Source organism: Micropterus salmoides, unplaced genomic scaffold (assembly GCF_014851395.1).
Source record: "Micropterus salmoides isolate LMB-PRFRI ecotype aquatic unplaced genomic scaffold, ASM1485139v1 Ms_hic_scaffold_18, whole genome shotgun sequence".
NCBI classification, from domain to species: Eukaryota; Metazoa; Chordata; class Actinopteri; order Centrarchiformes; family Centrarchidae; genus Micropterus; species Micropterus salmoides.
The window spans coordinates 9,186,911-9,214,544 of NW_024040928.1; the positions used below are offsets into that span (position 1 = coordinate 9,186,911).

The window sequence follows — 27,634 nt, forward strand, 5'->3', positions numbered from 1 at the left end:
TGCCTTTCATTTTCCAACAAAGCACTTTCATAAGCAGCCCTTTTAGTGCAAGATGCTTACTCTTCACAGTAAGCCTCTCCTCAGAGCATGACAACAAACATGTCATGGAGACCTCGCTGTTGAACCCAGACCACTCCATGAATTCCAAGTATGCAAAGCCCTCTACCAAAACCATGTTATTGACAGTGAAAAATAAAGAAATGAAAAGGGCACCACTGCAGAAAAGTCAGGCATATGACCTGCATTAGAATGGGTATGTTTCTGATAATGCGTGAAGGGGAATGTGCAAAATGAAAGATTGGCTGTCGCACGAGTAGAAGGGTCATTCTGAAAGGAAATGTGGGAGTTAAAGGAAAAGTAATTCCCTGCATGCTTAGCCTTATTAAATGTGTAGCACAAAGGAAATGTGCTCTCTTTTACTCTTTAGTCAGACCCCCCTCCCCTTCTGCCAACCAAGTGATGCATGCAGCCTGCACATTTAAGCACAAATCCTAAAATGGGGCACCATGGCCTCATAGAAAGGTAATCTTCAGAGGGGATTATGATGTTCAAGACATTTCTGCTTCTGTATTTCTTCCCCTGTCCTTGACCAACCCTGAGGCTGCCATCTCTCCTTTCTCAGCCATGAGCAAATACATACCCTCTCCTGTTCTGCACACCCCTCCCTCCCTTCCTTCCTTTAAATATTGAAGATGGATAATGGCGTCCGCTTTCTTCCCAAGGCCAGACAGAAAGCTCAGAGATGGAGAAGCACGCACACTGTACAGCACATGCATGTCCTTAGACAAGATGCATGGTAGTTGCTTTGTTGAGTAGTTTTGTTGTGAAGCAATTGATTTCTACAACCCAGTGACCACTATTACACACAATGATCACTGTAGTTGCACTTCAAACTATCACATTTATGCATTTCATACTATATCTTTGTGTCAACACTGTAGTCATCATTCCTCCAATTCTGACATCAGTAGCCCCTCCCTGCCTCATTAGTCTAAATCCCCATTAAATCTGTAATGAGAGCACAGATGTTGTACTACAACATGAAATAAGCTTCTGCTTGGTGTCATACCATAATCACCATGACAGTCATACTCTCTTGAATCTAATGGATTAATTCATTATCAAAACTATCTGTCAGCAGTCTTTACACCTGGGCAGTAATGGTATGGATTTGAATTCTCAAAGCGTTTTATATTAGCCTCGAAAATATATCACTTCACTTGGATGTTTCGCATCAAAAATGAAATCACACTAATGTGCAGAATTTTGAGGAGGATTTTTATTGTGCCTCGATTTGTGATATGTCTTGAAAAAACAAAACATTTTACATTCTGAAATAAACATCACCCCCCAAAACAAAGGCAGAAAAACTGTGGAAAAAAAACTGATAAACCTAAACAAGTCAGGTCAAAATAAATAACCAGCTGTCATCTTTTTTCTTTTGAAATCATACCCATGTGCAAACAAAACATCAGATGTTCCTTAAATATACAGTAAATGTAAACTTGTAGATACAAACCCTTATTTTGTAATGTAAATAGTGCACAAAAACTGGTGATCACAGTTTGGGAAGACTTTAGAGAGTAGATTGGTGATGCTGGTGTGTGTGTGTTTGAGGGAAGGAGGTTGGGTTATATGTGGTAGATCAACAGATGGACACACGTTTGACCATCTACACAGACGACAGAATCGGTTTGCCTTGACAGTTTTTTCTGGAGTTTTGGGGGTTTAGGGAGATCTGTTGGCAGGTAAACATCGTCCTCCAGAGAAAGAAGACAAAGTAAGCATTGACAACAGCAAATCAGCAGCACCTGTTGTGGGGGAGATGTCTAACTGACAATATCTCCATTAGACTGTAGATAATCCAACACAGATATAAATATACTATAGAGGGAAATAACAATCATCAGATGCAGCACAAACTGCCAAATAAAGAAAGATTTAGAAGTTACAGGAGGCCTTGAGACTGCAATCAGGGTCATGGAGAGGTGTCAGTGAGGGACTAGGTGGCGTGCTGCGTGAATTTCAGGGGCCCTTTTAGTCATGAGTGTCCAAACGGAGCCTGTGTGTTCAGGGGTCTCTGGACAATGACAGCGTTGGCCAAATCCGCTTCTTCTAGACTTAATTCTTTGTCGTTGAGCTCCCGGAAAGGTAGCGATGTCGTCAGGACGAAAGGTGGGCAGCTCCTCTGGGAGCGTGCCACGAAATCTTGAACATCAGCGATCCTAGAAAATAATTAAAGAACCATCATGACAGAAGGTTAAAAAAAAAACACATAATAAAGAAAAGGCTGAACTATTCCTGAACAGCCTTGCCAGCCAAATGCTCTACTCCTTCTTATGACATGACTTCTTTCTGAAGCACTATACTAGTAGTAACATAATCTATTATTAATCACGACCCAGCACATTCAAGTTATCCTATGGCAGCCCTTCTCACTAGCTGAAGGTTGGAGGGGTTCAGCCCTCTCCATCCTTTAGCTACTAACTCTGTTATATAAATGCTGCATACGAGTTACGCAATACCTCTCTGGGGATTTTATAGATCCACTCCGTTGCTACATCTCAGATTATGTTTTCTGCAGCCCCATGCACTGTGGCAGGGGAAATAACATGCGCCATGCCTTCAACTTCAGCAGACTAGAACAAAGCATTACGTAATCCTCGAACAAGGCCCCCTCACCACCTCCCCAAGCAAGTACAAACAAAAATCTTTTGTCATCTCTTGAACTACTTCTTTCCTTCGATGCTTGAGATTTACAGACAGCCCAGCATGGGTTAGAGAGAGTCAAGCTATTCCTCTCACAGAATATTAGTCTGTCTTTAATGTGTAGATATGTTTTGATGAGATCAACACATGGTGAGATGTGTTTCGGCCTTGACATTGTGATACACACCGATGCGATAGATTAAACCTCTGCACCAATCTTCTGCCGTCAGCCAACCAGATCTGCAGGGAGGTAACAGGAAGGGCGTGGTCTAGTGTTACCATGGGAATAGGAGGAGATTCTCCATCCTCGTGCACAGATGGTGACCTGGCCACTACTCTGGGTGCAACGCTGGGAATAGACAGGAACATGTAAGAGATTAAGAACCAGTTAAACGTACATACAGCATATGCACTGTGCGTTTTTCTAACTGATTACTGCTAGGTCCAGTTTTGTTGCTTTGTGAACTCTCTGGACAACTTATTATTCATACAGTCATGTTTTTTAAAAATGTTGAGGTTCATCAGGCTGACTGCTTGGTCAGATTTGCCTGTGGGATTTTTTGACACATGGATTTAGAAGGACACCTAGTGGTATAAAGTTGTATAGTATTTTGGAACTTGGGATTTAAGCAAGTGAAAGCAAGTGAAAACAATAATGTGTACTCAACGTACTTTATTGATTATTTGGGACAATATTAAGATGTTTCAATGCAAAATAAATACATAAAAAAATGTAAAATCCTGTACCCCTTACTTGGTTATATTATCACAAAAACAATATCTTACCTGCCAAGGCGGTATCCTCGGCCACTGAAGGGGTGAAAGGCCTTTTTCTTTGGAACATAATTTTCCTCCGTCAGATCCTCCACACTGATCTCCAGCTCCTCCTCTTCAGCTCTGCTCTCCCATTCTGCCGGAAGCTCCCTGAGACAAACAAAAGACCAAGCTTGGAGTCTAGTCAGATCAATCAATATTACAAATGAGCTTTAACAAACATTATGCTTCTGGTCTGTAGGAGGGACATCCTTACAGGTAATTTCCCTTAGGGGACTGTAAGATCGAAACCCCATCAGACAGTATGTTACATTTCAGCTCTATATATACACACACTGTATGCATACAGTATATACATTTTCCTTGTAATGTGAAGCTTTAAAGAGTTTGTCTACATTTGTATTTTTTAAAAGAAAAAGCATTTTGAGCTTAAGTGAAATCTGAAAATTGGTCGTCCACCAGCAAAACCTAACCTAGAAATATCTTTATTTTTGTTCGACAAGCACAGTGATCTTTGTCTGTGTTCAATCTCAATATGTCAACGTGCATCATCTGGCTTGGCTTTGCAACCTTTATGTCGGACACTGGCTTTGGCAAATACCATTTCATGTTAATGACATTTAAACAATGTAATGCTAGTCTTGTCTAAATAAGATAAAGAGAAAGAGTGAGCAAGCAGAGAGAACTGTAACTTAACTGTATTTTATATTATGTAATGTAGTTCTCCCTAATTCTGTAGCTTTGCAGTAATGTCTGTGGAACTACACTGTAGTCTCTTTAAATTGTATGAATCAAGAATTAACCTGTGTGGAGCTGTAACGATTAGATCTACAATTTTTTTTCACATTTGCTCATATTTATCTGATGCTTTTGTCCAAAGTGACTTACAGTTGTTATACATGCAGCTAGGAGTTATATGTCTTGCTCAGGGACACATTAGAAACACTGTGACATCACCACCATTAGTCAATTGGTCAAGTAGTTAAGCAAAATACAATTAGGCAACAACTACTTTTATAATCGATTAATCATTTAAGTCATTTTTCACCCATAAATTCCAAACTCTCCGCAGGTTCCAGCTTCTCAAATGTGATAACTTTCTACGTGTCTTTGTCTTGCATTACAGTTAACTGAATATTTGGAGTATTGGTCAGACAAAACATGATGTTTAATGACTAGGACATTGTGATATTTATTTTTGTTATTTTCTTATGTTTTAGAGATCAAACAATGTAACAATGAGTAATCAAAAAAATAACGTCAGATTAATTTATAATGAAAATAAGCGTTTGTTGCAGTTATAAACCTGCGAAAGCAGTCTCATGAGTCAAGGGGCAATATACTATAAATAAAGGGCTGTTATTTTTTAATTTTTTTATTAACTTCAGAAATAGTAACAATACGTCACTGATGCAGGTTACAGTGGTTTGTCATGGACACAAATCAAATTTCACCAGTACAAACCAGAGACAACAGAAACAGTGTTAATACCACAAGAATAATAAAATAATAAAAACACTGCTTTGTCGTTCGCTTTTGATTGGCTGGAGAATATTTTGTGTTGCAATATCTGACCATCCCACATACACTGTCCTCCATCTTAAACCGCATTTGAAAGGAACAGATTGGCTAACTGCAGGCCAGAAAGTGAGGGCTGACAGCCAGAAACCTCAGCATTTGTTGAAGGAATTGTTAGGTCACTGATAACAACCCTATCAGAGATATTGGTTGTTTTGTGCTTTAAGGTTGAAGAAAATCTTACTCAGTTCACTGCTGTAAAAATCTGGCTTGGCCAATGTCACTCACCCCCTTTTGATGGCATCAAGGAAGTCCTGATTCTCTGGTATGGAGTAGCTGCGAAACTCCTCATCGTTTACAGTGAAGCCATCCTTCCATAGCCTCACCACCATCTCCACCTGGGATCAAGGTCACAAGGAAGAGCCCTGATCAGCCTGAGACACAATGATCCATGTACAGTATGTGCTGAACTCCGAAGCTGAGGAGTTTATTTGGGTGGGTTAGTGAGGCCATATAACTGGAATGTCACCAGGATTTTTAAAATGTCAGCCTAAATGCATTTCCATGCCGCTAACAAGTTTCTCATTTTGTATTTATTAGGCTACATCCATATTGTCTATATATGCTTAATATATTACATTATTACACTATGTGGGTATTTTACTTAATTATTCATTCATTCTTATATTGTCAGTCTACAAATGTATTTATGCAAAGTAAATTACATAAAACATGTAAAGTCATCCTGTGTTTGCAGAAGCCCTGAAGATTTAGTGGTATGAGTTTGTTGCTGACCTTTGATGTCTCTGAGGCATTGTAACAGATCTTCTCCACTTCATCAAGGAGGTCTTCCACCGAGAAACTACGCCTCATTGGAGCCTCCTCTTCATTTTCTTGACTGACAAAACCGTTGAGAAATAGAAGTGTGCAAATGAGTCCTCATGTGTCTTACTGAATTCAGCCTGCAGTCCCAAGCTTTATTGTACAGAAACATTGCAATACTGAGTTGTCACCCCCCAAAATTATGTCAAGCATGTAGATTTGCAAACCAGAAAATGCACCCAAGAAAAAAAAATGCTATGCTTTAAATTTTACTTTCCAATCAAACTACTTTATCATTCTGGACGCTTCACACATTATACTGACCTACATAAAATCCAGTGATTGAGTTAAATGCTCCATATTTGTAAGGCGCCTTTCTAGTCTTTGCAACCACTCAAAGCGCTTTTACACTACACTGCATTCACCATTCACACACATTCATACACTGAGCCTAAGTGCTCAAACAGAAACTAACATTCACGCACATTCATAGTTGTATTGTTTTTGTTTCTTTCAGGAAGAACGTTGAGTCACAAGTTATGTGAATTCTTACATTCATTTGTTTTATTTAAATATTTAAAGGGAACAAAAATTTAAGGGGAAAATAATTCCCAACCAATTTGTTGTGGCTTACCAATTTTCATTTTTCTCACCCCCCACACTGTCAATCTCTTTCAGGACGTTCTGTTTTCCATCTAAGAAAATGACAAACAAGTGGACAAAGCAAACGTCATAGGGCCTATCACCATTAAAGGCAGGTTTGGTATATTTTGAGGTAACCTTTACTAGCTCAGCGGTTTATTATGTAAATGTATTCACTGGCATGCCCGTGTACATTGTCAGTATATTAACTGCTAAAAAATACCCCACAACTTAAATTTAGACAGCTCGATAACCTCATCGATAAAAAAGCAAGTAGCTGTAGCCTGTTGTGGGCGTCACAAAGCCATAACGTTAGACGCGCATAGAGCCAACGACATAGGACCTGTGTATAATAACGCGGATTACACACGTATACACACACAGAAAAGATTCTCATTTGCATGCGCGTATTAAGGTTAAGGTCATATACTGATTTACCAGTCCGTGTTTTGTTGGTTAATCCCGGGCTACACATCTGCAGCTATAAATTGCAGGCAGGGTCTCTTCTGCTGAGCAATGCGTGACGCAACAGTGCCGTAAGTCGACTCCTCCTGTCGTAACGACACTGTACTGCTCAGGTCAGCACTGAAACTGATGAGTACAGTTTCTATCTATCTATCTATCTATCTATCTATCTATCTATCTATCTATCTATGCCACTCCATTCACATATATATGCACATGTAATGACAAACGTCAAACAATACAAGCACTATAAAATGTACACAAACAGGAAGAAAGCAACTTAGAACAACAGCAAATAAAAGCAACATTAGTGACAAGCATATTATTATTCCTTTACATCCCATGGATCTTTAGACTTATATGATGTGTTCACCCTTAGCTTTTCACAAAGACACGTTTTCAGTTGGTGAGAGGTTCCAGTGAGGGATGCTGCAGACTATCTATACATTTCCATGCCACATATAGGCCATTATAGGAGCAGATAATCAGGTGTACAAATATACTGTGCACTATGAGTCAATTACATAATACTTGCATGAATTTATAATTAAATGAATATGTCCCATTCAGGACCTATAATTTGCAATGTAACTGAAAACCTATGTATAGAGTCATGTTAAGGACACAGTCTCTTCACTCACTCTGATATACACAACTGAATAGTGAAAAGCCCAATAAATCCAAATAATAAATCCCAATAATCCTTTATTTGACCCTACATATGAGGCGATTTCACATACTTAAAGATGTTTAGTTATAGATGGATTCATTTTCTGTGTTTCTTAACAGATTGGAATTCGAAACATTGGCTGAAATTGTTTTAAACAATCTCTATACAGCATCAGCAAACCATAGAATTTGGTGTTGTCTGGATCCAGTTTTATTAAATTTGAGAATGATAGATGGTTTCAATCTTTCATTTTTGGTGGCAGGTACGCCCATATTTTCATACCTTTGGGTACCTTCAGCACCCCCATGAGCACACATAAAATGTATAATATTCAAGAAAATGAAATTACTTTTTATTATGCTTCCCCCCCCAAAAAAAACATAGCTTGAAGGAAAAGCATGAAACAGATGGCTAGCACAGTGCATCTTCAGTCAAGCCAGAAATAGAGTAGCCAGCACACACACACACACACACACACACACACACACACACAGGTTTGGGTTTCAGCAGTGGTACCCAAACTGGGGTCAAGGGATCCCACAGGGGTTCTGGAAAGGATCACAAGAAGTTCTTGGCTACAGTTTTGTTTAATGTCACATTTACTTCATAGGTATTTGAAACCTCCTATGATGTATCTCTACTGCAGGTATTCATATATCTATCTATTTATCTATATATAAAATGGCATGGAGTGCAATAGGAGGAACAATACTGAAAACAGCAAGAGTGGAATGATTATCAATATTTCAATTTCAACTACACTACTACTACATGCATTAAGGCTATAGTAAAAAATGAAAAGGTGTGATAGTCAATATTCAGTCCGTATCTGAGTTAGCCTGCAAAATAAATTTTTGAGGTAATAAGCATAATGATTTTTATTATTATTTCCATAATTCTGGAGCAAACAACTCTACAAATCTACACAGTTTTGAGCATACACTTTCTGATGTTAACCTTTAACCACTTTGCAGAAAGGAGAGTGATGGTAATATGTAATGGTCAATTTGGAAAAGACTTTGGAATAAATAAATTTGAGACTGCCTGCACCCTTCCATCTGCCAGCTTCAAAGCAGTGTCTCAGCCCCCTTAACTTTCATAGTTTCCTCTCCTCTAAAGCATGAATATAAAAACTTAAAAGTCACCAGGGTATTACTCTGCATTAATAATCCGTTGGGCTGCCTGTTGTGCTTCAGTATTTGCCTACTTAGTGGAGTGACTTTAATCAACGTAATGTATCCCCACTCACCGTAAATATCCCTACTGTATAATAACAATTGCATGTTATAACTCATAACAACAAAACACAGTTAGTTCTATTGATTATGATGGTCTTTGTGCTATTTATATAGTATCCATATTATTACTAAGCCACTAGTTCTTTGTCGTAGTAGTCCAGTCAGCAAAAATTAATGCACCTGCCCAACAGACCCACATCCACTTGAGAGAGAGAGAGAGAGAGAGAGAGAGAGAGAGAGAGAAAAATGGCGCCTCGATGCTGCGCTCACTGAGGCAGTGTTTGGAGCCGGCCAGGGAGATTCAGTAAGGGTAGACAAAAGGAAATAAACATGGTGAACACAAGGAAAAGCTCACGGCCGGGGAGCGGTCCCTTCATCTCCTCGAGGACTAGGTCGTCGTCGAGAAACGAGCGAAACTCTGAGGAACATGTAAGCCGGTTTCTTTTCTTTGCCGGCGAGTTAGCTGGCTCTGCTAGTTGGCTAGGTAACCTAGCTGTAGCCGTGGCCTCAAGGTGCTCCACATAATGTATTATTCACAGTAAAGTACAAGCAGTATTGTACTTGACACCCGCTCAGTCACGCAGATACACAATAAAATATTTGAATGCAGCGATTCATACGCGTGTTGTTCGCACTGAATGTTTTGTCCAGCTGTCAAATGACAAGCTAGCGATGTTAACTCCTGGCTAGCCCCAAGTTGAGTTCCCTTTGTGTTTAGCAGATTTTACCCGGCTGACTTGTTTCACTATTATCTCCACCAAATGGACCTTCCAAATAAAGACAACTGGGATTTTGACATGAGGCTATTAGCATTACTTCATGCCATCGTCCTGGAACCATTAGCGTCTTTATTTTCTCAAATATGAAGAGATAAAGCTTTAGTTAAGCTAGCGCTTGTACGTTCTAGCTAGCTCGACAGCTAGCTTAGAGTGGGGGAAGGGAGTCCCAGGTTCAAAACAGTTGGCTGGCTCAAGTCCCATATTTAGCAAGTCTGAACTTGGTGAACTTTCTGGTGTAAATCCCCCTAAGACCCCTATATAGCTTTTTTTCCACAACAAGTGTTTTAAACGCGATGGTATAACGTTAGAACGAATGACATATTTCTCGTTATTCGAAATTACACTAAATGAATAGCTTTAGTGTGTAACTCTGATCGTCTGACCTACACGCTGCTGACAGTCTTTGTCTCAGAATGTAAACATTGAGATTATGCAAGGTAAGCGGTGCTGTGTCCCCGTCTCCATTATTTACGATTGTTATAGCACTTAACACAGGCGCACAATAAAATCCACCGATCTGATAATTTATTGACCGTCATTAGAACATTCTTGAGTTTTAATGGACGGTTTGGCAAAGGTTTGTACCTTGTGGAATTGTGGTTCAAGAAATTCGAGGCTTTAACGTGACAAACCTCACACTTTAACAATGTTATTTCCAAGAATTCTGAATTTTTTACACCAAACTCCCAAACTATTTGCTCAGTTTGCCATGTGTAGACCATGCTGTCAAAAACCTGTTGCTAAAACTAACCATTGTTTTGTGACAATGTTTGGAAAATTAGTTAAATGGGGAATGATTTCAAGGTGCACCCATCTGGCCACAATTGTCCATTTGTTCACTGTTAGTAACGTTACATCTTGCACTTTTCAGTCTGTCTGCATCTGTCTGCATCTATCTGCATCTATCTATCTATCCATCCAGCCAGTCAGACAAACCCCTCTGCAGTTATTGCAGACAGTTGCCTATGACAACCGTGAGATGCACTATCAGCAGGGAAGTTGATCTGTGAAGGGCATGAGCATCAAGGGCATATGTCTGGTTGCTGCGCTGTTGTGTTTCAGAGAATATGTTGAGGAGCTGGGTACAAGGGGTCTTCTCTCACCAAACACACTATCTGGTTTTGCCATTCTGAGTTCTTGCTTTCTTATGTCCTTGAAATCTTTTGTGTTGTCATGGATTTAATGAGTGGGTTGTTCATGCTTGCTTGTAATTTGCTTAATATTGTGGCTTTACTCAAAGAGTAATGATGTATTTATTTGTTAAAGGATTTTTTTTCTCTGTTGCTTACTTCTTCTGATAATTTGTCATTCTTGCATTCCCTCCTCCTCCTTAAATTGGTGTGGTGTTTGTTCAACAGAAGGAGGCTAGTAGTGATGTGAGCAGTCCCAGCAGTCCACGTTTGGCTCCCCCTTCCAAGCGCACCCGGCGGCAGACTGCCTCCGAGCCCAGCTCCAGTGATACGTCCCCGTCCCCTCAGACTAAGGGGCAGAGGGTCAGCTGGGACATTCCCACCTACCGCACCAGGTCAGCTGCTGGCCTTTGATTTACTCATCATGACTATAATGCATAATGTTACACAATGATAGACTAGTATGCTGCTACATTGTCTTTGGCAGAAATATAATGTTTTCCTATGACAATGTTGTGTTAAAATCATTTAGTTTATATTTCTGTACAAAGTTTAAATTAGTTAGTCTAGATGGTTATTTGCTATCACTGGCTGTTGAGTCTGTTTTTTAGTGAACAGTAAAAAGATACACCTAAACATGAGCTTTTAGACATTTTTTATGTGTGATTAATTGTAGTCTTCTGTGCAGATGTCTCTACATATATTTTTAATTTGTTGTTTTTTTTCTCCCTAGGTTGTCCTCTCGCATAATGCAAAATGGCCACGGTAATGCAGTTATTTTCAATTTGTCCCTTTTGTTTTTAAAGCTATACATTAAACAATTGCATTTTGGAGGCATGCGATTTAAAGAATCGGACCCTCATTAAATGTTTGTTGATGCTGCAGCCCATATGAGTCACCGGAATGAGGAGAGCGGAGGGGGAGATCACTCTCACATGAATGGCCATGTGGAGCTGAAGAGGAGCTGCCGGGTGAAGAAGAGCCAATTTGAACACCTCAATCAGAGCCTGCTGTTTGACCAGCTGGTCAACAGGTAGCTAGCGGTCACACTACTGACCCCTTTCTTTCAATATTGCTTCTAACAGAAGAGAAACAGGAAGTGAAAATTACTATTATGAATTAGTTGGAGCAAAAGTGTGAGATGCCTGTATTTAAAAAAAAAAAAAACTAATAATTTGGTTGCCGTGTTGTCCAGGTATGATTTCCTACAGTGTATGTGTGTAGCACAATCTGTATTCAAGTATTTGCATATTGGTACTTAAGTTTTATACCCAGTCCCTCCAATATTTGAACAGCACAGCAGTCAAATCAGGGCTACAAGTCCTTCCCTTACATTCACTTAATATGGATGTAAACACAGTGAAAATAGAGATGAAAGTCAGCACCTCACCACCATAGCCATTCTTTCTTTTCAGATCCCATGCTTTGAAGTACAGATGCAACATAAGAAAACATTGCCCTTCTGCAAAATGGTGCCTTGAGTTCTGTTTTCTGTTGTGTGTGTGTGTGTGTGTGTGTGTGTGTGTGTGTGTGTGCGCGCGCACGCAGCACTGCTGAGGCTGTCCTTCAGGAGATGGACAACATAAGCAGCATCAGGCAGAACCGTGAGGTGGAGCGACTTCGCATGTGGACCGGAGACACTGAGGAGGTGAGTGTGGCCCTGCTGTAACACACAAACCAGAGGTAGAAAAGTACGGTACCACTGCCTGATGATGGAATGTGAATATAAGTGATTGTGTAAAGGGCCCGTCTTTCCAGGAAAACATGGACATGTATTCCCGGGTGAAGCGCAGGAAGTCCATGCGCAGGAGCACTTTCAGCTTGCCTACACACCACAAAGTCATGAGCAAAACTGAGGAGGAGGAGGAAGAAGAGGAAGGGACGGAAGGTCAGTTTCCTGCTAATGTTCTACTTGTGAATCAGCAGAGAGAGAGAAAGAGCTCCCGAAAACTCAAGTTAATTAGTGTGTACTAGGATAATTAAAGATAAAATAAAGCTCAAATTTGGCAATATTCTTATCTGAAGTTTGAAAACCTCCCTTGTGACTTTCAGATTCTCACGGTGAGGAAGAGGAGGAGGATGCAGAGGATGATGACGAAGATGATGAAGGAGATGAAGCAGAAGAGGCTGGAGAGGAGAATGACAGACCGTACAACCTAAGGCAGCGAAAGACGGTGCAGAGATACGAGGCACCACCTATTGGTATCTGCTGATTGCCTTTTTTGAATCAAACCTTCGTCTGTATGTTTTGTTTAGCTGTGTTAGGGACATTGTCCATTTGTTTAATTATTTTCTCTCAGTTTAATTATGTTTGAAACTACTTTAAGAGGCTTGGTTCCTGACAACCAGTTGCTTTGTGTTTGCTTTTCTCAGAGCCTGTGAACAGAAAGCAGAGCAACCCCTCACTTTTTGACACCCACAGATCCCCAGCAAGACGAAGCCATATAAGGTTGGTAGCAATATGTGAAAAATCCCAATGTGTAACTCAAGCAGCTTTTTCACTACCATGATTAACTCCGAGCTGTGGCTATAAAAAAGTTTCTTCCATCGATCTCTGCTGATAAAGGAAATGTGACTGTTTAATACTCACACTCGATTATCACACTTCTCCAGAGTGAAAAAACATGCCATTCACAGCAGTGACACCACCTCGTCTTCTGATGAAGAGCGGTTTGAGCGTAGAAAAAGCAAGAGCATGACCCGGGCCAGGAACAGGTGACGGCTGCTGCCTTCATTCTTCTATCTTTTTATCTTCCTCTAGTCTATCTCTGTTTTACTTTTTTCTTTGATCCAAGCACCTTTCAGTGACATTTTTTTAAAAGAACTATAAAATTATTGAAATCTAGAACTCTTAACATTAGCACAAGGACTACAGCAATGGCCGTGTGTGTGTGTGTGTGTGTGTGTGTGTGTGTGTGTGTGTGTGTGTGTGTGTGTGTGTGTGTGTGTGTGTGTGTGTGTGTGTGTGTGTGTGTGTGTGTGTGTGTGTGTGAATGTGTTTGTAATCCTATTTTTTTTTTTTTTCACAGATGTCTGCCCATGAACTTGACCGCAGAAGACTTGGCGAGTGGGGTGCTGCGTGATAGGGTGAAAGTGGGTGCCAGCTTGGCTGATGTGGATCCTATGAACCTTGATAGCTCAGTGAGTGGAAATGCTAATAATTACCAAACAGCTGACTGTTTTAGTCTTAAAACTCAGAAGTGTTCAAGTTTTTATGAGCTGCAGCTAAAACGCAATTAAAGTAATTGAATTTTGATCTTTAATTATACACAACAATTTTGTTTTTAGACATACTGAAATGCTTCCTGCTTAAAATCTTTCAAACATCTTAGGTTTTCATAGGTGAATGTTAAAAATGTGTGTTTTCTCCCCAGGTGACTTTTGACAGTGTGGGTGGCCTCAGTAATCACATTCAGTCACTAAAGGAGATGGTAGTATTCCCACTGCTTTACCCTGAGATCTTTGAGAGGTTTAAGATTCAGCCTCCCAGGTGAGAAGAACTAACATGTAACAACTTATATCAAGAGGGTCACTTTTGTTTTGGAATTCTGATGGATTTTTCTGACTCTGCAAGTTTGATGGAAAAACAAACTTCATTCATATCCAATCACAGATATGCTGTCTACTTCAGTGACGTCTTTTTGTTTGTTTTGGTACATAGATACAAGATAATGGAGATATGTATATGTAAAGCGTTGCCATTATCAAATAAACACTGTCTCCATTTCCTCTCACTTCCTTTTTAGAGGGTGTTTGTTCTATGGCCCTCCAGGGACAGGAAAGACCCTGGTAGCACGGGCGCTTGCCAATGAGTGTAGCCATGGAGATAAGAAGGTTTCCTTCTTCATGAGGAAAGGAGCTGACTGCCTCAGCAAATGGGTCGGTGAATCGGAACGCCAGCTACGCCTGCTCTTTGATCAGGTGAGACATGTAGGCAGCACGCTGTTGAGGTCGATGGTCATTTTTGGATGATATCCTTGTAACCAAAGGTTCAGTCACTTGACCTGAACTGACTTCACAATGTAAATAGAAAAATGGTCATTTGATACTGGTAGAATATTTTCAGTTCCAGTATTTCCTGTGTGCTAGCTTTAGTAACTCAATAGTGTCAAATAGCTTTTCACTTTTTTGAGAAAGTGTAATTCTTGTATTTAAGTAAACTTAATCTAACCTTGTGTATGCTTTTGATCAGGCATACCTGATGAGGCCATCCATTATTTTCTTTGATGAGATTGATGGTTTGGCTCCTGTTCGCTCCAGCAGGCAGGACCAGATACACAGGTAAGGCTAATGTGGTTGTGACCCTCATATCAAATAAGATACCACTAATCTGTATATATGTGTTTGTTCTTGAAACGTGCAGATACCTCCAACACAGTCCAGTGTCAGTATGCACTTATGATCAGTTTGGCAGTGAACAACCTCAATAGTAGTTGTTTTGTGTTCGTAATCATCAAAGTGGAAATAACAGAACTGTTGAGCACCACATGGAATTGGCCTGTAACTCAATAAGAAAAGAAAGAGAAAGCTAAATACATGGGTTAGAGAATTTCTTATTCTCTAACCCATGGATTTAGCTTTTATTTTCCTTATTTTACCACACACACACACACACACACACACACACACACACACACACACACACACACACAATTAGTGGTTATAAAAAATAACACCTTAACTGTACCACATGTAAACTGTGGCTGCTTTTACTTTTGCGCGTTGACAAATCCGCATGTCCAGGTTGCTGCTGCTGTTACTTTACTTGCCTTTAGGTGGCGTGGGTTTTCGGGGACAGCAGGCTCGAAACTGCTGGCACTGCAGCTTTGATTTTGGACGAAATTGGCTGGATCTGGATTTGGCTGCTTCACATCAGTAACACTTAAGTCCATATTTCTTAGTTTATTTGGCATTGAGCAGCCAGTCACAGAAGTCAGAAATCATAAGTTTCCTTTGTGATTTAGACCATTTCAGTATGAAGTGTTCGTAAGGAAGTATGCTATTATGCAAACACAGCATGCAGTTGAAATGATTTCCATCTAGAAAGTAAAAAATTTGTAACGGTCTGGACCAAAGTTTTTTCAAAACATGAAATGGTGTGCATGCTTGAGTTTACAGATGCTCTTCTCCTCCTCTTTCTGCAATACTGAGTAAATAATGCATGGAGCTCTTATCAACACGGAAATACTGTTTATATTTTTACCCACACTGTTTTCGTAAAAATGTGTGTTTAATAGAGGTGTGTGTACTATTTGCAGAAATAAAGCCTTGTTTATTGTGTCAGTCCTGACTAGTGAGTCTTGTCAATATTGTCTCAATCTCAGACAGTATTTGTGATCTGTGTCTGCATTTATACATAGTCCTTCTACTATACTAGTACTGTTTTGTGTGTGTGTGGCCATACAGTATGTCTTTGCAATACTGTACACACAGTCACACAAATTAGAGTTTGTACTAAGTCAGGCAGTTTTTGTATTTGGTGTCACTTTGGGTGTAAGATTAGATACAGCTGAATACTAAATAGCATGTCTTACATTCTGTCCCTCCACCTCCTTCCCTCTGCCCAGTTCTATTGTGTCCACTCTGCTGGCCTTGATGGACGGCTTGGACAGTCGTGGGGAGATAGTGGTCATTGGTGCTACAAACAGACTTGACTCTATCGACCCGGCACTCAGGAGGCCTGGACGTTTTGACCGGGAGTTTTTGTTCAACCTGCCCGACAAGAAGGTGAGACGGAGTGCAACATCTATATTGTGTACAGTGGACACATGGTCATGGACATATCCAAAGTCTTGTTTTCACTGTATGTAGATTTTCAGTAGATGTATTTTTCATTGTAAGAGCATTTAGCTTTTCATTTGTTTACCTAAAAGATCCGTGGCAGTTTTACCTTCAATGTTGTTGCACCATAGAATCTGTATCATCCAGGCCAACAGTGCTTACCCACATGCACACCCAGCTGGAGACACGATATAATGCAGAAGTAATTAGTGTTTTACTCATAAAAGTCCTGCGACGAAATTAGTACATGCAGCCCTCTGGCTCGACTGTTTTTTCCTCACTGTTGGATGTTTTGATCCAACAACCAAGTGGCAAAGCAGATGCTCATTAGGTTTCTGGAAAATTAAAAATCAATTTTAGAACAGTGTATTGTTATGCAGATCTGATTACTTTAATTGCATTTGGGGAGGGGTGTGTGTGTGTGTGTGTGTGTGTGTGTGTAAAAAGTGACAAGAGTCGGTACAGTTCTGCGTAGGTGACTCCTCACCATCAAGCCTTTCTAATGGGTCGCCTTGCATCGTTTGTCCGCACAGTAGGATCATTGGTAATCAAAGCCTAATCTGCAAGGCATTGCTGGCTAAGCTCACCAGAAGTAGTGAGCTCTGACGGATTTAAAAACCTTGTTCTTGCGCAAATAGCGACCCTCTCTACACATTCAAGTTCAACTCCCTCCTGGTATTGCCCATGCTGGAAACCTGTTTGAAATCTGGCTCGGTTGTGTCTTTTGAATAGAAAGAGAGATGTGATGACAGATGATGAAAACTGTTACCCTCGATTCATGACAAAGACCACTTTGCTCTTGATGTCTGGCTGCTTATCAAAGCGGAGTCCTATGGAGACGATGCAGTGAATTGAAGGGCGTGTTGTGCTTAAGTGTTAGTGAGCCCTTCAGTTGAGCTCACGGACACAGTTGATTCTATTTCCATCTTTCTGATGCTGCGTAAAACATGGTTTTAATTATGATATTTATGGTGTAATTTCCCGGGTATTGTAGTGATGCTTTGTTTGTTTTTATCCCGTCTTATGCAACAGTTTAAATGAGACGTTAAATCAAAGTTCTTTTACTTTGTTTGTTTGTTGTGGCACTTTAACCTGTTACCTTGCCAGTGTTTTTTGAATCGTGGTTCCTATTAGTCTCCACAGGGCTTGTACTCCCTCATGTAATGACTGCTATTTATGTTTTTCTTTGTGTCTCTTTCCCTTTGTCCACCTCAAATCTTCTGTTCAGGCCAGAAAGCACATCTTGGAGATTCACACACAGGACTGGAATCCCAAATTAGCTGAGCCGTTTGTAGAGGAACTTGCAGAAAAATGTGTCGGTAAGAGTGACCCCTTGGATAAAACGTTATGCCATCTTTTAAAAGTTTCAGGTCAAATTTATCATTGGTGTGGACCTGTAAAGCAAAACACAATTTTTAAACAGTATCAACAAAGCATTTTGAAACATCCTTCTTGATTTAACCCAATGACATTCATGTTCTACGTGCCATTTGAAAACCTTGATAAAGCCTGTATTTTGGCAGACAAATGATCAACTAACCTTTGTGTATCTTGCTTGCTCCCAGGCTACTGCGGTGCAGACATTAAAGCACTTTGCACAGAGGCAGCCTTGGTGGCGTTGCGCCGCCGCTACCCCCAGATCTATGGCAGCAGCGTCAAACTGAAGCTGGATGTCACCTCCATCGTCCTGGGGCCCGGCGACTTCAGCAAGGCCATGAGGACAATCGTCCCAGCCTCCCAGAGGGCCCTGGCTCCCCCGGGCCGAGCCCTGTCCCCCACCCTCAGGCCCCTGCTGGCCAGCTCTTTCTACTTGGTGCTGAAAGCTCTGCTCCGAGTCTTCCCCCATGCTCAGTGTACTGACAGGGACAACACACACGGTAGGGATCTGGGACCCAGGCGCACATAGTTTCAGCTGTATCATCTGTTTTCACTTTCCTACCGCTAGTTGCTGTTTCTCCCACCTTGACGCTTGCTCTCTTCTACCTTGCCTGCTGTCTGACGTATTAGTGTGCTTTCCCTGTTGGCACTTTGTAGAATTTGATTATTTGTTTTTCTTTCCCCACCTTATTACCAAAGTGCTTTGTATCGCCTGCACACACTGAATACAGAGTCAGTGGTGAAACATTCACCTGACAATGCAGAGGTGATAGCACAGAGATTGGATAACCAGTCATCCTGCTTGCACTTAAATGACCCACCCCCCACTCCAGTCAATGAAAGAGTGTTTACAGCAGATTAGCCACACTGCAACAACTTGACTAGTGGGAGATTGCTTACAGGAGTTGTACTTCCTGCACCCAATAATGACATGAGTTTTCACGGTGCTGGATCTCTTTAAATGCCCATTACATGTCACCTAATAAACCTGCTCTCTTTTTTTATTTTCAGATTTTTGGTGAAATGACCGCATTAATGTCAGCGATAGGGCTGCTTTGAAGATTAAACTTTGTAGAAGCAAACTTTGGAGTAAATTTGCCACCTCTGTACTCAATAACTCGAGGACAAGTGAGTTGCAGTTGCTACGTACGTCTACTGCACGGCTGTATGAGCAGTGTTTCTCTCTGTGCTAGGCGGTGACAATCAACAGCTTGAAGAGGATTTCATCAGCGACGATGACAATGAGGAAGGATCTACTTCCATCTATGAAGTCCAGCCTGCTGCAACCCCAAAGAGTCAGCTCTCTTCTTCTGCAACACACAGACCTTTCCTCCATTTCTCCTTGTGAGTCCACAGAGTAAAAAGACAGTTTTCATGGGCAGCTGTTGATAAAGTTGCAACGTAAAGTAAATTTATTTAAAGTGCGTAGACCCCAGTGTCTAGTACACCACTAAAAACAAACATGTCAAAATACCTTTTTTGAGAGTGGAAATAAATACATCTTGGTTTTCTGTCCTGCCTAGCCTGAAGATTTAAGACATTTTTTTCCCCCAAACATGTCATCAAAAAGTTGAACTGTATTAATAGCAATGAGCAACAAATAGACTCCACAGGCAGCACTTGTAGAGAATGTGGAGACAAACAGGCTAGATCAGAGGAAAGGATGAAAAGGCAACAAAACGATTGAAACCAGAATTGCTATTGATGCTTCCATTCAAAAATGGAGAAGGGTGAAGGGACTGGATGCTTTTCATTTACTGGAACCATTATTGAACAAATTAAGCAGCTATCAAGTTTCTGGTTTCCAAGTCTTACAAAATATGCTTGGCAGGCTGAAACTTTTTATACTACAGTTGTGTCAGAATATAAAATAAAAACCTCAAGGCAAACATGTAGTTTTAAATATATATATAAAAAGACTTTACTGGATGGTAGTGATGCACCCAATGTTCAGCTGTATTTAATCGGCCGAAAAAAGCACTTTTTTTATTTGTTTGTTTGGCCTAATACGTCAAAAGACCGCATAAATGTTTCAGAAAAATTACGTGGACATGTTGGCAGTGTGGAAGCATTTTAAAGTGTCAGAGAAAGATGCAAAAATCGCCGTTTGCAGACATTATTCTGCCGAATTGTCTCCTAGCACATCCACTCCATCTGTGGCTGACTTCTCAGAAAAGGCAACAAACGGTCTGAACCGCTTTGAGTGTTTCTGTCACTCGTTTTCTGAGAAGGCGATAAAGCTAGCCGCACCTAGATTTGGAGTTCACACGTATTCCAGCCTTTATGGTAAATCCACTGAAATGGACCAGTGCAAACTGACAGGTTTGCGACTTTATCCTGTCATTGTCTCTCTTTACAAAGACAAGTGTTGCAGTATGAGAGTCCTACCTGAAGAGAGGCTGTGGAGTTGTGTGTTACGCGATACGAGAACCACATACAACTTTATTTATCACATTTGGTCGGACTTGAATGAATTTAGCGCAAGGTTACACGTGACAACGTCTAGTTTTCAAAATAAGTTGAATTAATTGGATTATATTCAAAGAAAGTATAAAACATATTACATATGTACATTAAAAGTAAATAGAAAAATTTCATTTCCTTTACCGGGCCCTCTTGTGCCTCGGACCCACCCACCATAGTCTCTCCAAATCCTGTGGTAAACACTGAGTAAAAAGCACATTTTGACTGTTAAATTTATGCAATGGAAAAGAAAAATGGAAAAAATGTTAATGTAGTTATTTGGTATTCTGCAAATTTTTTCATTATATTTAGTTTCCGCCAAGAACTTTCATTTCGGTGCATCCCTACTGGATGGTAAAACTGCATTAAAACAACACTTAATGCCTGTCTGCTCTGTCCCTTTTATGAGAGTGCTGTCAAAGCCGTGGGTTAACTGGCTTGATAACCACATGTGTTATCAAACACCTGTGCCACAATGAAAGCTCACAGAAATCTCCAGGAGTTCTGAAACATGTCCTATAGGTCGAGTTACACATAACATATAGGAGAGCAGAGGGCAGATACTCATCACATCTGGCTTGAGAAGAGAAGTATGTGTATTGTTTACAGATGCAGACTTTACAAACAGCACTTTTGCTGCTGTAAGCAGTGCCCATGCTGCAGTCATATTTCCCGTTGGTTTGTCCATATGACATGCACATAAGGGAAGGCTTCTACATAATATGGGAGAAGTAAGTGATTTGCCTGAACTGTAACAGGCTTCTGCAACTCGTTCTTCAACCACTTGTGTGTGGCTCAATCTTTTTTTTTGTTCTGTCAAACTACATCATTTGAGTGCAGGGTTGCTTTTCTCCAGTTGCTAAGAGAGTTCATTGATGTTGAAAAGAGGCAAAGTAAGTCTTCATTGTGTTGGACTGCTCTCTTGCCTGGTCAGACAGGTAATATATTCAGTTTTGTCCTCGAAATGTTTTAAAAGTGCACAAAGATATCTTGATTTTTGTTGGTCAACATTTACTGAGGTCGTTTTACAGTGAAGTCTAACACTGCTATTCACATTAAAAAATGTAAAGTGAAGCACCTGCAGGGTTGTTGAGTTAGCGTCAACAGTAACTTGTGCATCAACATTCATTTACTGAAGCAAATGAACAACTGAACAGAAAACAATTGGGGTGTCTGTCTTAAATGTCAGTGATCATAAGGTGATAGCTACTGTGCTAACTATGGACCCCCTTCTGCCTCTAGCTCTGCCATCCAACAGCCCACAGCATACCGGCCTCGTCTTCTGCTGGCTGGGGCCTTTGGCTCAGGACAGAGCTCCCACTTGGCCCCTGCCTTGCTGCACCACCTGGAAAAGCTGCCAATCCACCGCCTGGATTTACCCACTCTCTACTCCGTCAGCGCTAAGACGCCAGAGGAGTCTTGTGCTCAGGTAACACACACGCACACAGGCACACACACAGGCTTTTAGGTTTAGTGATTTGTACCATAACTTTTTCCCATAAGCAACAATGTTTGAATGATCTATGTGGTTGTAGGTCTTTCGGGAGGCACGCCGGAGCTTGCCCAGTGTTGTGTTCATGCCGCATATCTCAGAGTGGTGGGAGACAGTGAGTGACACTGTGAAGAGCACCTTCCTCACCTTGCTGCAGGATGTACCCTCTTTCAGCCCTGTCCTTATCCTTGCCACTGCTGAGACTCACTACTCACAGCTGTCAGAAGAGGTAGGAATACAGTATACACACATCTGAGCTGACATTTTGTGATATACCTGGAGGCCTGCCCCGTGTCTTTTGTGGTAACAAATTGCTGTTGATACGGTTTCTTCCATTATGTGAGAGAAGAGTGTTAACCTGATGTTTTTTTACAAGATATTTGATGCTAAAGCATAATTGAAAGGGTTTCTTTCTTTATCTCATACTCAGGTGCGCTAGTGCAGATGCAAACAGGGTGTCACAGTCAAGGTCATCTGCTCCCACAAAGTTTTTACCTATTTTGGCTCCATCTCCCTTTTCTTGTCATTTATTCCACTGGCCACTTTTCTCCCTGGGTATCCCCAATCTTGCTCCTTCATCCTTCCACTTGGATTTATTATTCTCTTTCTGAAAGCCAAAGCAGAGTCAGACCACCCGTTGTGGGGGGCGCTCTAAGGGAGGGATTGGAATAGTGTGAGGGGATATAGAGAAAATATGGGGGGGGGGTGAAGGGCCAAATAAAGAGGAGGGTCCTTTCTAGTCAGGCAACAGAAGGGCTTTAATTACGTCCGGGGGTTGGCAGCCCCACGTCTTCACCCCAGGACACGCACCATATCAATATGCCTGTGCAGACGGTGCAGGGTTTTTTTTCTGCTTCTGTCTCTGTTTATGTGTGTGGCTGCTGTTTTGGCAAGACCTCATCCCTGGCCATGCTCCAAGGTGATTCTTTCTCTGTTGTTGACTCATTAGGACTCAGGCACCTGGGCTGTTGTACTCATTGAGGCCCAAGCTCTTATTTAACCTCTGTAGTTCTAGTAGCCTTTTTTTCTTTGTTTAATTTTTTATTCTCATTTGGTCACTTTTATTCTTTTTTTGTTTCACGCCGTTCTTTATTTCCTTTATGTTGTGTGATTGATAGTTCTCCACAATTCTTACATTTTTGCTGTCCTTCATCATGTTTGTTGGTTCACATGCTGTGTTTAAGGGGAACTAATCCCCTGTGCAGACCATTCAGAGTCAACTGGTTGATTGCTTTTCATTACGTAATAGGTGACTGGCAGTTACTTTTTTCCTCACTTTACCTTTTCTTTGGTCATTCATAGCCATGTAGCCTGGACATTTGGAAAGCACGTGCTGGGACAAATGGAGTGCTTTAGTCAATATGGAGCTAACATGAGGGTATCAGGAGTGTCTTAGTATATGCTGGTTTTCTCTTTTGTGTTCTTCCTCATTTCAGTGTCTTGCACTGCTAGTTTGTAGTGGCCTCACATCATTGCACTTGTTAATCAAAAAAACATTTTTTACATTGTAGAAAGACCCCATATTAGTTCACATTTAAAGCTATATTTTAAAGCAAGTCATTATGCCGGAGTCTGTCTTATTCCCACACTGGCAAAAATAAATGATTGGTATAAATAGTTGACAGAAAGATAAACTTTATTGCCCAACTCTTATGCTAGACTACTGCCAAGTTGCTGCTTTATTGACTCGAGGATATGTGCCATGCCTTTCATTGTTGACAATCTCACTGCTGGAAATTCAATCAGCCCTGATTCTATTTGGTGGACTGGCTACTCTGTAAATGAAATGAAGTTTGATGTCTTTGGAATAGTGTTGTCACGATACTGGAATTTCTAGGTTTGATACAATACCTTGAAAAATATCAATATTTGATACCATTTTTGATACCACGGGGGGAAATTTGACCTTGATTAAATTACTGAATTATCTTCTTAACTGATCTTAGTAACTAAAGTTAATAGTATTGTGTGCTAAGCAGAACAGTATCAGTTAATTTACTTCTGACCTTAGTCAAAGTATTTTCCCATCAATTAAAACTCTGCTGTCTGAGATTCCTCAGGTCTGATAGCTCGGAGGTGGATTAGCTTAGTCTTGAGACTTTATACATGTCTATTAGTTAAACAACAGGACAACTGTCTTATTAACAAAAGTTTACGGGGACATCTTGTTTAATACTTTAGTGATGTTGAAAGACGTCTGCAACCTCTAGGTTTTTTACAGAGGACGGTGTGTGGGTCCTGCAGGTGCTTTGCTTGTTACCACCTCTCTGTACCGTCACTTTCATATGGGCTTGCTCGTATCCTTTGGCAGCATCCAATCACAAGTGACGAGTACTAGCTAATCACAGCACAGTAAGGCGGGACTTGTCGAAACTGGCAGGAAAAAATACGCAAATGAGACGAGAAGAAAGCGCTGTGAGTGACAGAAGGCGGGCCTTTGTGGGCACTGCAGCCTGTGTGTATCAACTCGCTGTTGGAGAGAAGAGAAGTGCATTTTCAGAATCGATACCGTGAAAATGAACTTTAAACTGTTTGAAATATTCAGAATCGATGTGTATCAAAAAAATCTATATTTTTGACAGCACTACTTTGGAATGTATCAAACCTGTAGCGATGTTTAGGACCCACTGGACGCTTCAGACAAGCATTGTTAGTTGGTTTTCATAACTATACTGAATTATGAATGACCCTAACCAGTACCAAATAAAAAAACAAAAACAGCAACACACAACAACTGCTGCTAGTGATTTGCCATGTGTGGAAGTCTGTAAGGGGAACAAATCTAGTAGTTGGTCCCATTGAAACTGTGCCCCAGGTTTTCCAGAAAAAGAATATGCTCTTTTCTTAGGCTGTTTACATGTTAATCAGATCTGTCTTGTCTAATAATTGGACATATTTGCTATAATTGTTTTTTCAAATTACACGTCTTATCTCTTTTCTCAAATGTGGCCCAGTAGCTTGTTTCAGCAAGGTTTGAGGAGTTTATTGTTTTAAATGTTTATGCATGGATATGCTGCAGTTAATGGTGCTTTAAGTGATTTGGCTATTTCTGAGAGGGTTGTTTCACTATCTGGCACAGAGAACACAGTGACAGCTGCCGTCTCAGCTACAAACCTCAGCAGGGAAGAAGCAGCATCCCTCCCCAGCCAAAACGGACATGACAGGCTTGGGTCCAACTACATAGCCTCCCTCCCTTAACAGCCATTCACTTGGCTTAGATTGACTTCCTTCTCAGTGGAAGGACAATGGAAATTGCTAGAACATGTTATTGTAGGGTGAAGTAACTGCAGTTAGAGAGAGATATTGTCCCATCAGTCTGAACTTCAGTGCTGTAACACTTTTTCTATGTGTGGTTTGAGGCATCTCCAAGTGCATTTGAATGGCATTAACAGCATGTTGAAAGAATGCTTTGCGACAGTTTTACCATAAGGACCTGGGTTATTGTAAGTAATCCGTAATCTGTTTTCAATGCTGTGATAAAGCAGATACTGTACCAGACAAAATCTGTGTCTTCCAGAAAAAATATCCAGATCTTTTACTTTTGCTATTGCGATCTTTTACTATTTAGCACATTTTTCTAAGAATCAGGCAATTTTTTTTAGAGCTGTATTTTACTGAGAGTGCAGTACACTTTTGCTTGCACTATGAAGTGTTGCAGCACAATGCAGATTACATGTTTCTGATATCATATCAGAACATCTATAGCTTAAAGACATACCATTTATTTCACACAATAATACATTTTGTTACTATGTGCAACACTAGCTGACAGGCTGGAAAAATCTGTTTGCTGTTGAAGTAACGCACTCCTACTGAGGCACCCACATTGTTAATATAATTAGTGAATATAAGAGGTCATATTTTGCTTTTTCCCTTTCCTTTATTGTGTAATATATCTTTTTTTTGTGCATGTAATAGGTTTGCAAAGTAAAAAAGCCCAAAGTCCACCCCAAAGGGAGTTACCATCTCCCACAGAAAAACACTGCTCTGTACAGCTTGATTGTAGTCCAGCCTTCACTTCCGTTCACAAGTTGTCACTTTGTAACACGCCTCATAAGCGTAGCAGCTAGTCGGGCAGGCCCTCAAAAATGCCGCTGGGTAAACACACTGAGCTGCAGTACACACGGTGACAAGATGTCCTACTGCAGCCTCCCCTCATCCCCGCTCTACCTACCAAATATTAGACAGTCAATTGCTGGTGCTAATCATGACGACGACTTCACATTATGATGTCTCTAAACCATCGCCGATGGATGACGGCATCGTCTATTGGCCCAACCCTTGTACCTAGTTCAATTAATGGTGTAAAATTGTATTGACTCCAATTATAAATGATTGGGAAAATTATTTGAACCATGTTGATGGTGTCATCTTGAGTTCCATTGGCAATATACCAATGCGCTTTGACAGATGATCTGACAAGCACTTGGTTTGAGTACACTGAACCCTTAAATGACTTCCAAGTGCACAGTAGCTTTTTTTGTGTGTCTCCAAAAGCAAGTCTTAGAGCATTGCACTTTAAAATCACTAGGCATTTTTCTTGAGTGGATGTAAAACGTGCTGTTAGTGATAGCAATAATCATCAGAAAAATCCGTTTTCACTGTCCATTCGTCCATTCATCCTGACACTTCCGGGTTCAGGTCACAGTGGCAGCAGACTAAGCGAAGTAGTCCATACGTCCTTCCCCCTTAGCCACATCCTCCAGCTCTTTTTTTATTTATTTATTTTTCCCAGGCCAGATGGGACATAATCCCTCCCGCGTGCCGTCAACCTGGAGGCATCCAAATCAGATGCCCGAACCTGATCTGATTCCTTACAATGCGAGGGAGCAGCGGTTCTGCTCTGAGCTCATTTTGGTCACTTTGGTCCGTCTCCATTATTTCAGTCATTACCTAAAGCTCATGACCACAGCTGAGGGCTGGACTGTAGATCGATTTGTAAGCCGAAAGCTTGGCCTTCAGGCTCAGCTCCCCTTTTAACACAACGGCCCAGTATAACTTCTGCATTACTGCTGACACTGCACCAGTCCCCCTGTCAATCTCACACTCCATCTTACCCTCAACCTACTTCTCACCATCTGGACTTGAGTGTGTGCATTATTGTTCAAATGTCATTATCAACATTTCCTGTGCTTTGTTTATTGCAGGACATTTTACAGCATTTATTTTGTGTGACCCTTTCTAGTTTTGGAGCATTAAGCCACCATCTTTGGACCACTGTGATTCAGGAAGGTGTCTCAGCTATAGCTGTTTTTATGTGAATTACATGAAGAGTTATTCACTCAAGCTGTGTTTTACTGCCATCTCATTTTACACCTGCAGTAAGGACTTTTTTTCTTCAGAAAATTGAGATGGCGATCTAGTAACATGACAGTCTAACAGAATGTTTTAGTTTGCTTTTAAGTCAGTTTGTGCAGTTAAGAATTGATCATGCTAGCAGAGCAGGTGTCCAATTTTGTTTTATAGTTGCTATCCTGCCAGACATCCCCAATTTTCTTTGTAAATTCATCTCTCTCCTCTATCCGCCCTCCCTTTTTTTTCCCCCCAACCATTCATCTATCCACACATTTCTGCTATCCCCCCTGTGTCAACAGCCCTGTAGCTTTTATCATGATGAAAAATATCATTACCTGCTGTGTGCTACATACACACATACGCTGTCTCTGGCTCGCCTACTGTCTCTCGTTTTTTCTCTGTTCCTCCTTTCCTTTCCCTCTTCTGAGGGGAGAGAGTGCAAAATCCAGAGAGACAGGATAAGAAAGGGAACAGAAGGC

General features: G+C 40.8%; 2 protein-coding genes across 5 annotated transcripts in view; one reads left to right on the forward strand and one right to left on the reverse strand.

Annotated features, from left to right (window-relative positions):
• Positions 1-1,258: 1,258 nt before the first annotated feature.
• On the reverse strand, positions 1,259-7,032 carry ubxn2a (UBX domain protein 2A). Of its 2 annotated transcripts, XM_038727147.1 has the most exons (7): positions 6,904-7,032; positions 6,458-6,518; positions 5,797-5,899; positions 5,290-5,399; positions 3,496-3,633; positions 2,897-3,058; positions 1,259-2,225 (listed from the first exon to the last, which is right to left on the reverse strand). In XM_038727147.1, exons 1-7 carry the CDS (start codon positions 6,938-6,940, stop codon positions 2,042-2,044), a joined length of 795 nt encoding a protein of 264 aa, XP_038583075.1. In that variant the 5' UTR covers positions 6,941-7,032; the 3' UTR covers positions 1,259-2,041. The 2 variants fall into 2 exon arrangements, with proteins under 2 accessions (XP_038583075.1, XP_038583076.1); XM_038727148.1 differs by lacking the exon at positions 6,458-6,518 and having other exon boundaries at positions 6,904-7,026.
• Positions 7,033-9,062: 2,030 nt separating this feature from the next.
• The window catches only part of atad2b (ATPase family AAA domain containing 2B), a 73,919-nt gene continuing 55,347 nt past the window's right edge, over positions 9,063-27,634 (forward strand). For 2 of the 3 annotated variants that reach the window (XM_038727041.1, XM_038727043.1), the window contains exons 1-19: positions 9,063-9,267; positions 10,976-11,142; positions 11,481-11,512; positions 11,633-11,780; positions 12,296-12,395; positions 12,491-12,635; positions 12,800-12,949; positions 13,121-13,196; positions 13,361-13,462; positions 13,777-13,888; positions 14,122-14,237; positions 14,494-14,668; positions 14,940-15,028; positions 16,315-16,474; positions 17,757-17,847; positions 18,094-18,405; positions 19,099-19,249; positions 21,611-21,797; positions 21,904-22,089. In XM_038727041.1, the coding sequence (XP_038582969.1) occupies positions 9,169-9,267; positions 10,976-11,142; positions 11,481-11,512; positions 11,633-11,780; positions 12,296-12,395; positions 12,491-12,635; positions 12,800-12,949; positions 13,121-13,196; positions 13,361-13,462; positions 13,777-13,888; positions 14,122-14,237; positions 14,494-14,668; positions 14,940-15,028; positions 16,315-16,474; positions 17,757-17,847; positions 18,094-18,405; positions 19,099-19,249; positions 21,611-21,797; positions 21,904-22,089 (2,598 nt within the window). In that variant the 5' untranslated portion in view covers positions 9,063-9,168. The remainder of the gene's footprint in view (positions 9,268-10,975; positions 11,143-11,480; positions 11,513-11,632; positions 11,781-12,295; positions 12,396-12,490; positions 12,636-12,799; positions 12,950-13,120; positions 13,197-13,360; positions 13,463-13,776; positions 13,889-14,121; positions 14,238-14,493; positions 14,669-14,939; positions 15,029-16,314; positions 16,475-17,756; positions 17,848-18,093; positions 18,406-19,098; positions 19,250-21,610; positions 21,798-21,903; positions 22,090-27,634) is intronic. The other variant, XM_038727042.1, reaches the window with a different exon arrangement.

Coding starts and splice junctions, on each gene's coding strand:
- ubxn2a (XM_038727147.1), bottom strand. CDS start 6,940: ATGTGTAGCCCGGGATTAACCAACAAAACACGGACTG. Junction 5,900..6,457: donor GGTGAGAAAAATGAAAATTG/GTAAGCCACAAC, acceptor CGGTTTTGTCAG/TCAAGAAAATGAAGAGGAGG. Junction 2,226..2,896: donor AGGTTTAATCTATCGCATCG/GTGTGTATCACA, acceptor ATTATTTTCTAG/GATCGCTGATGTTCAAGATT.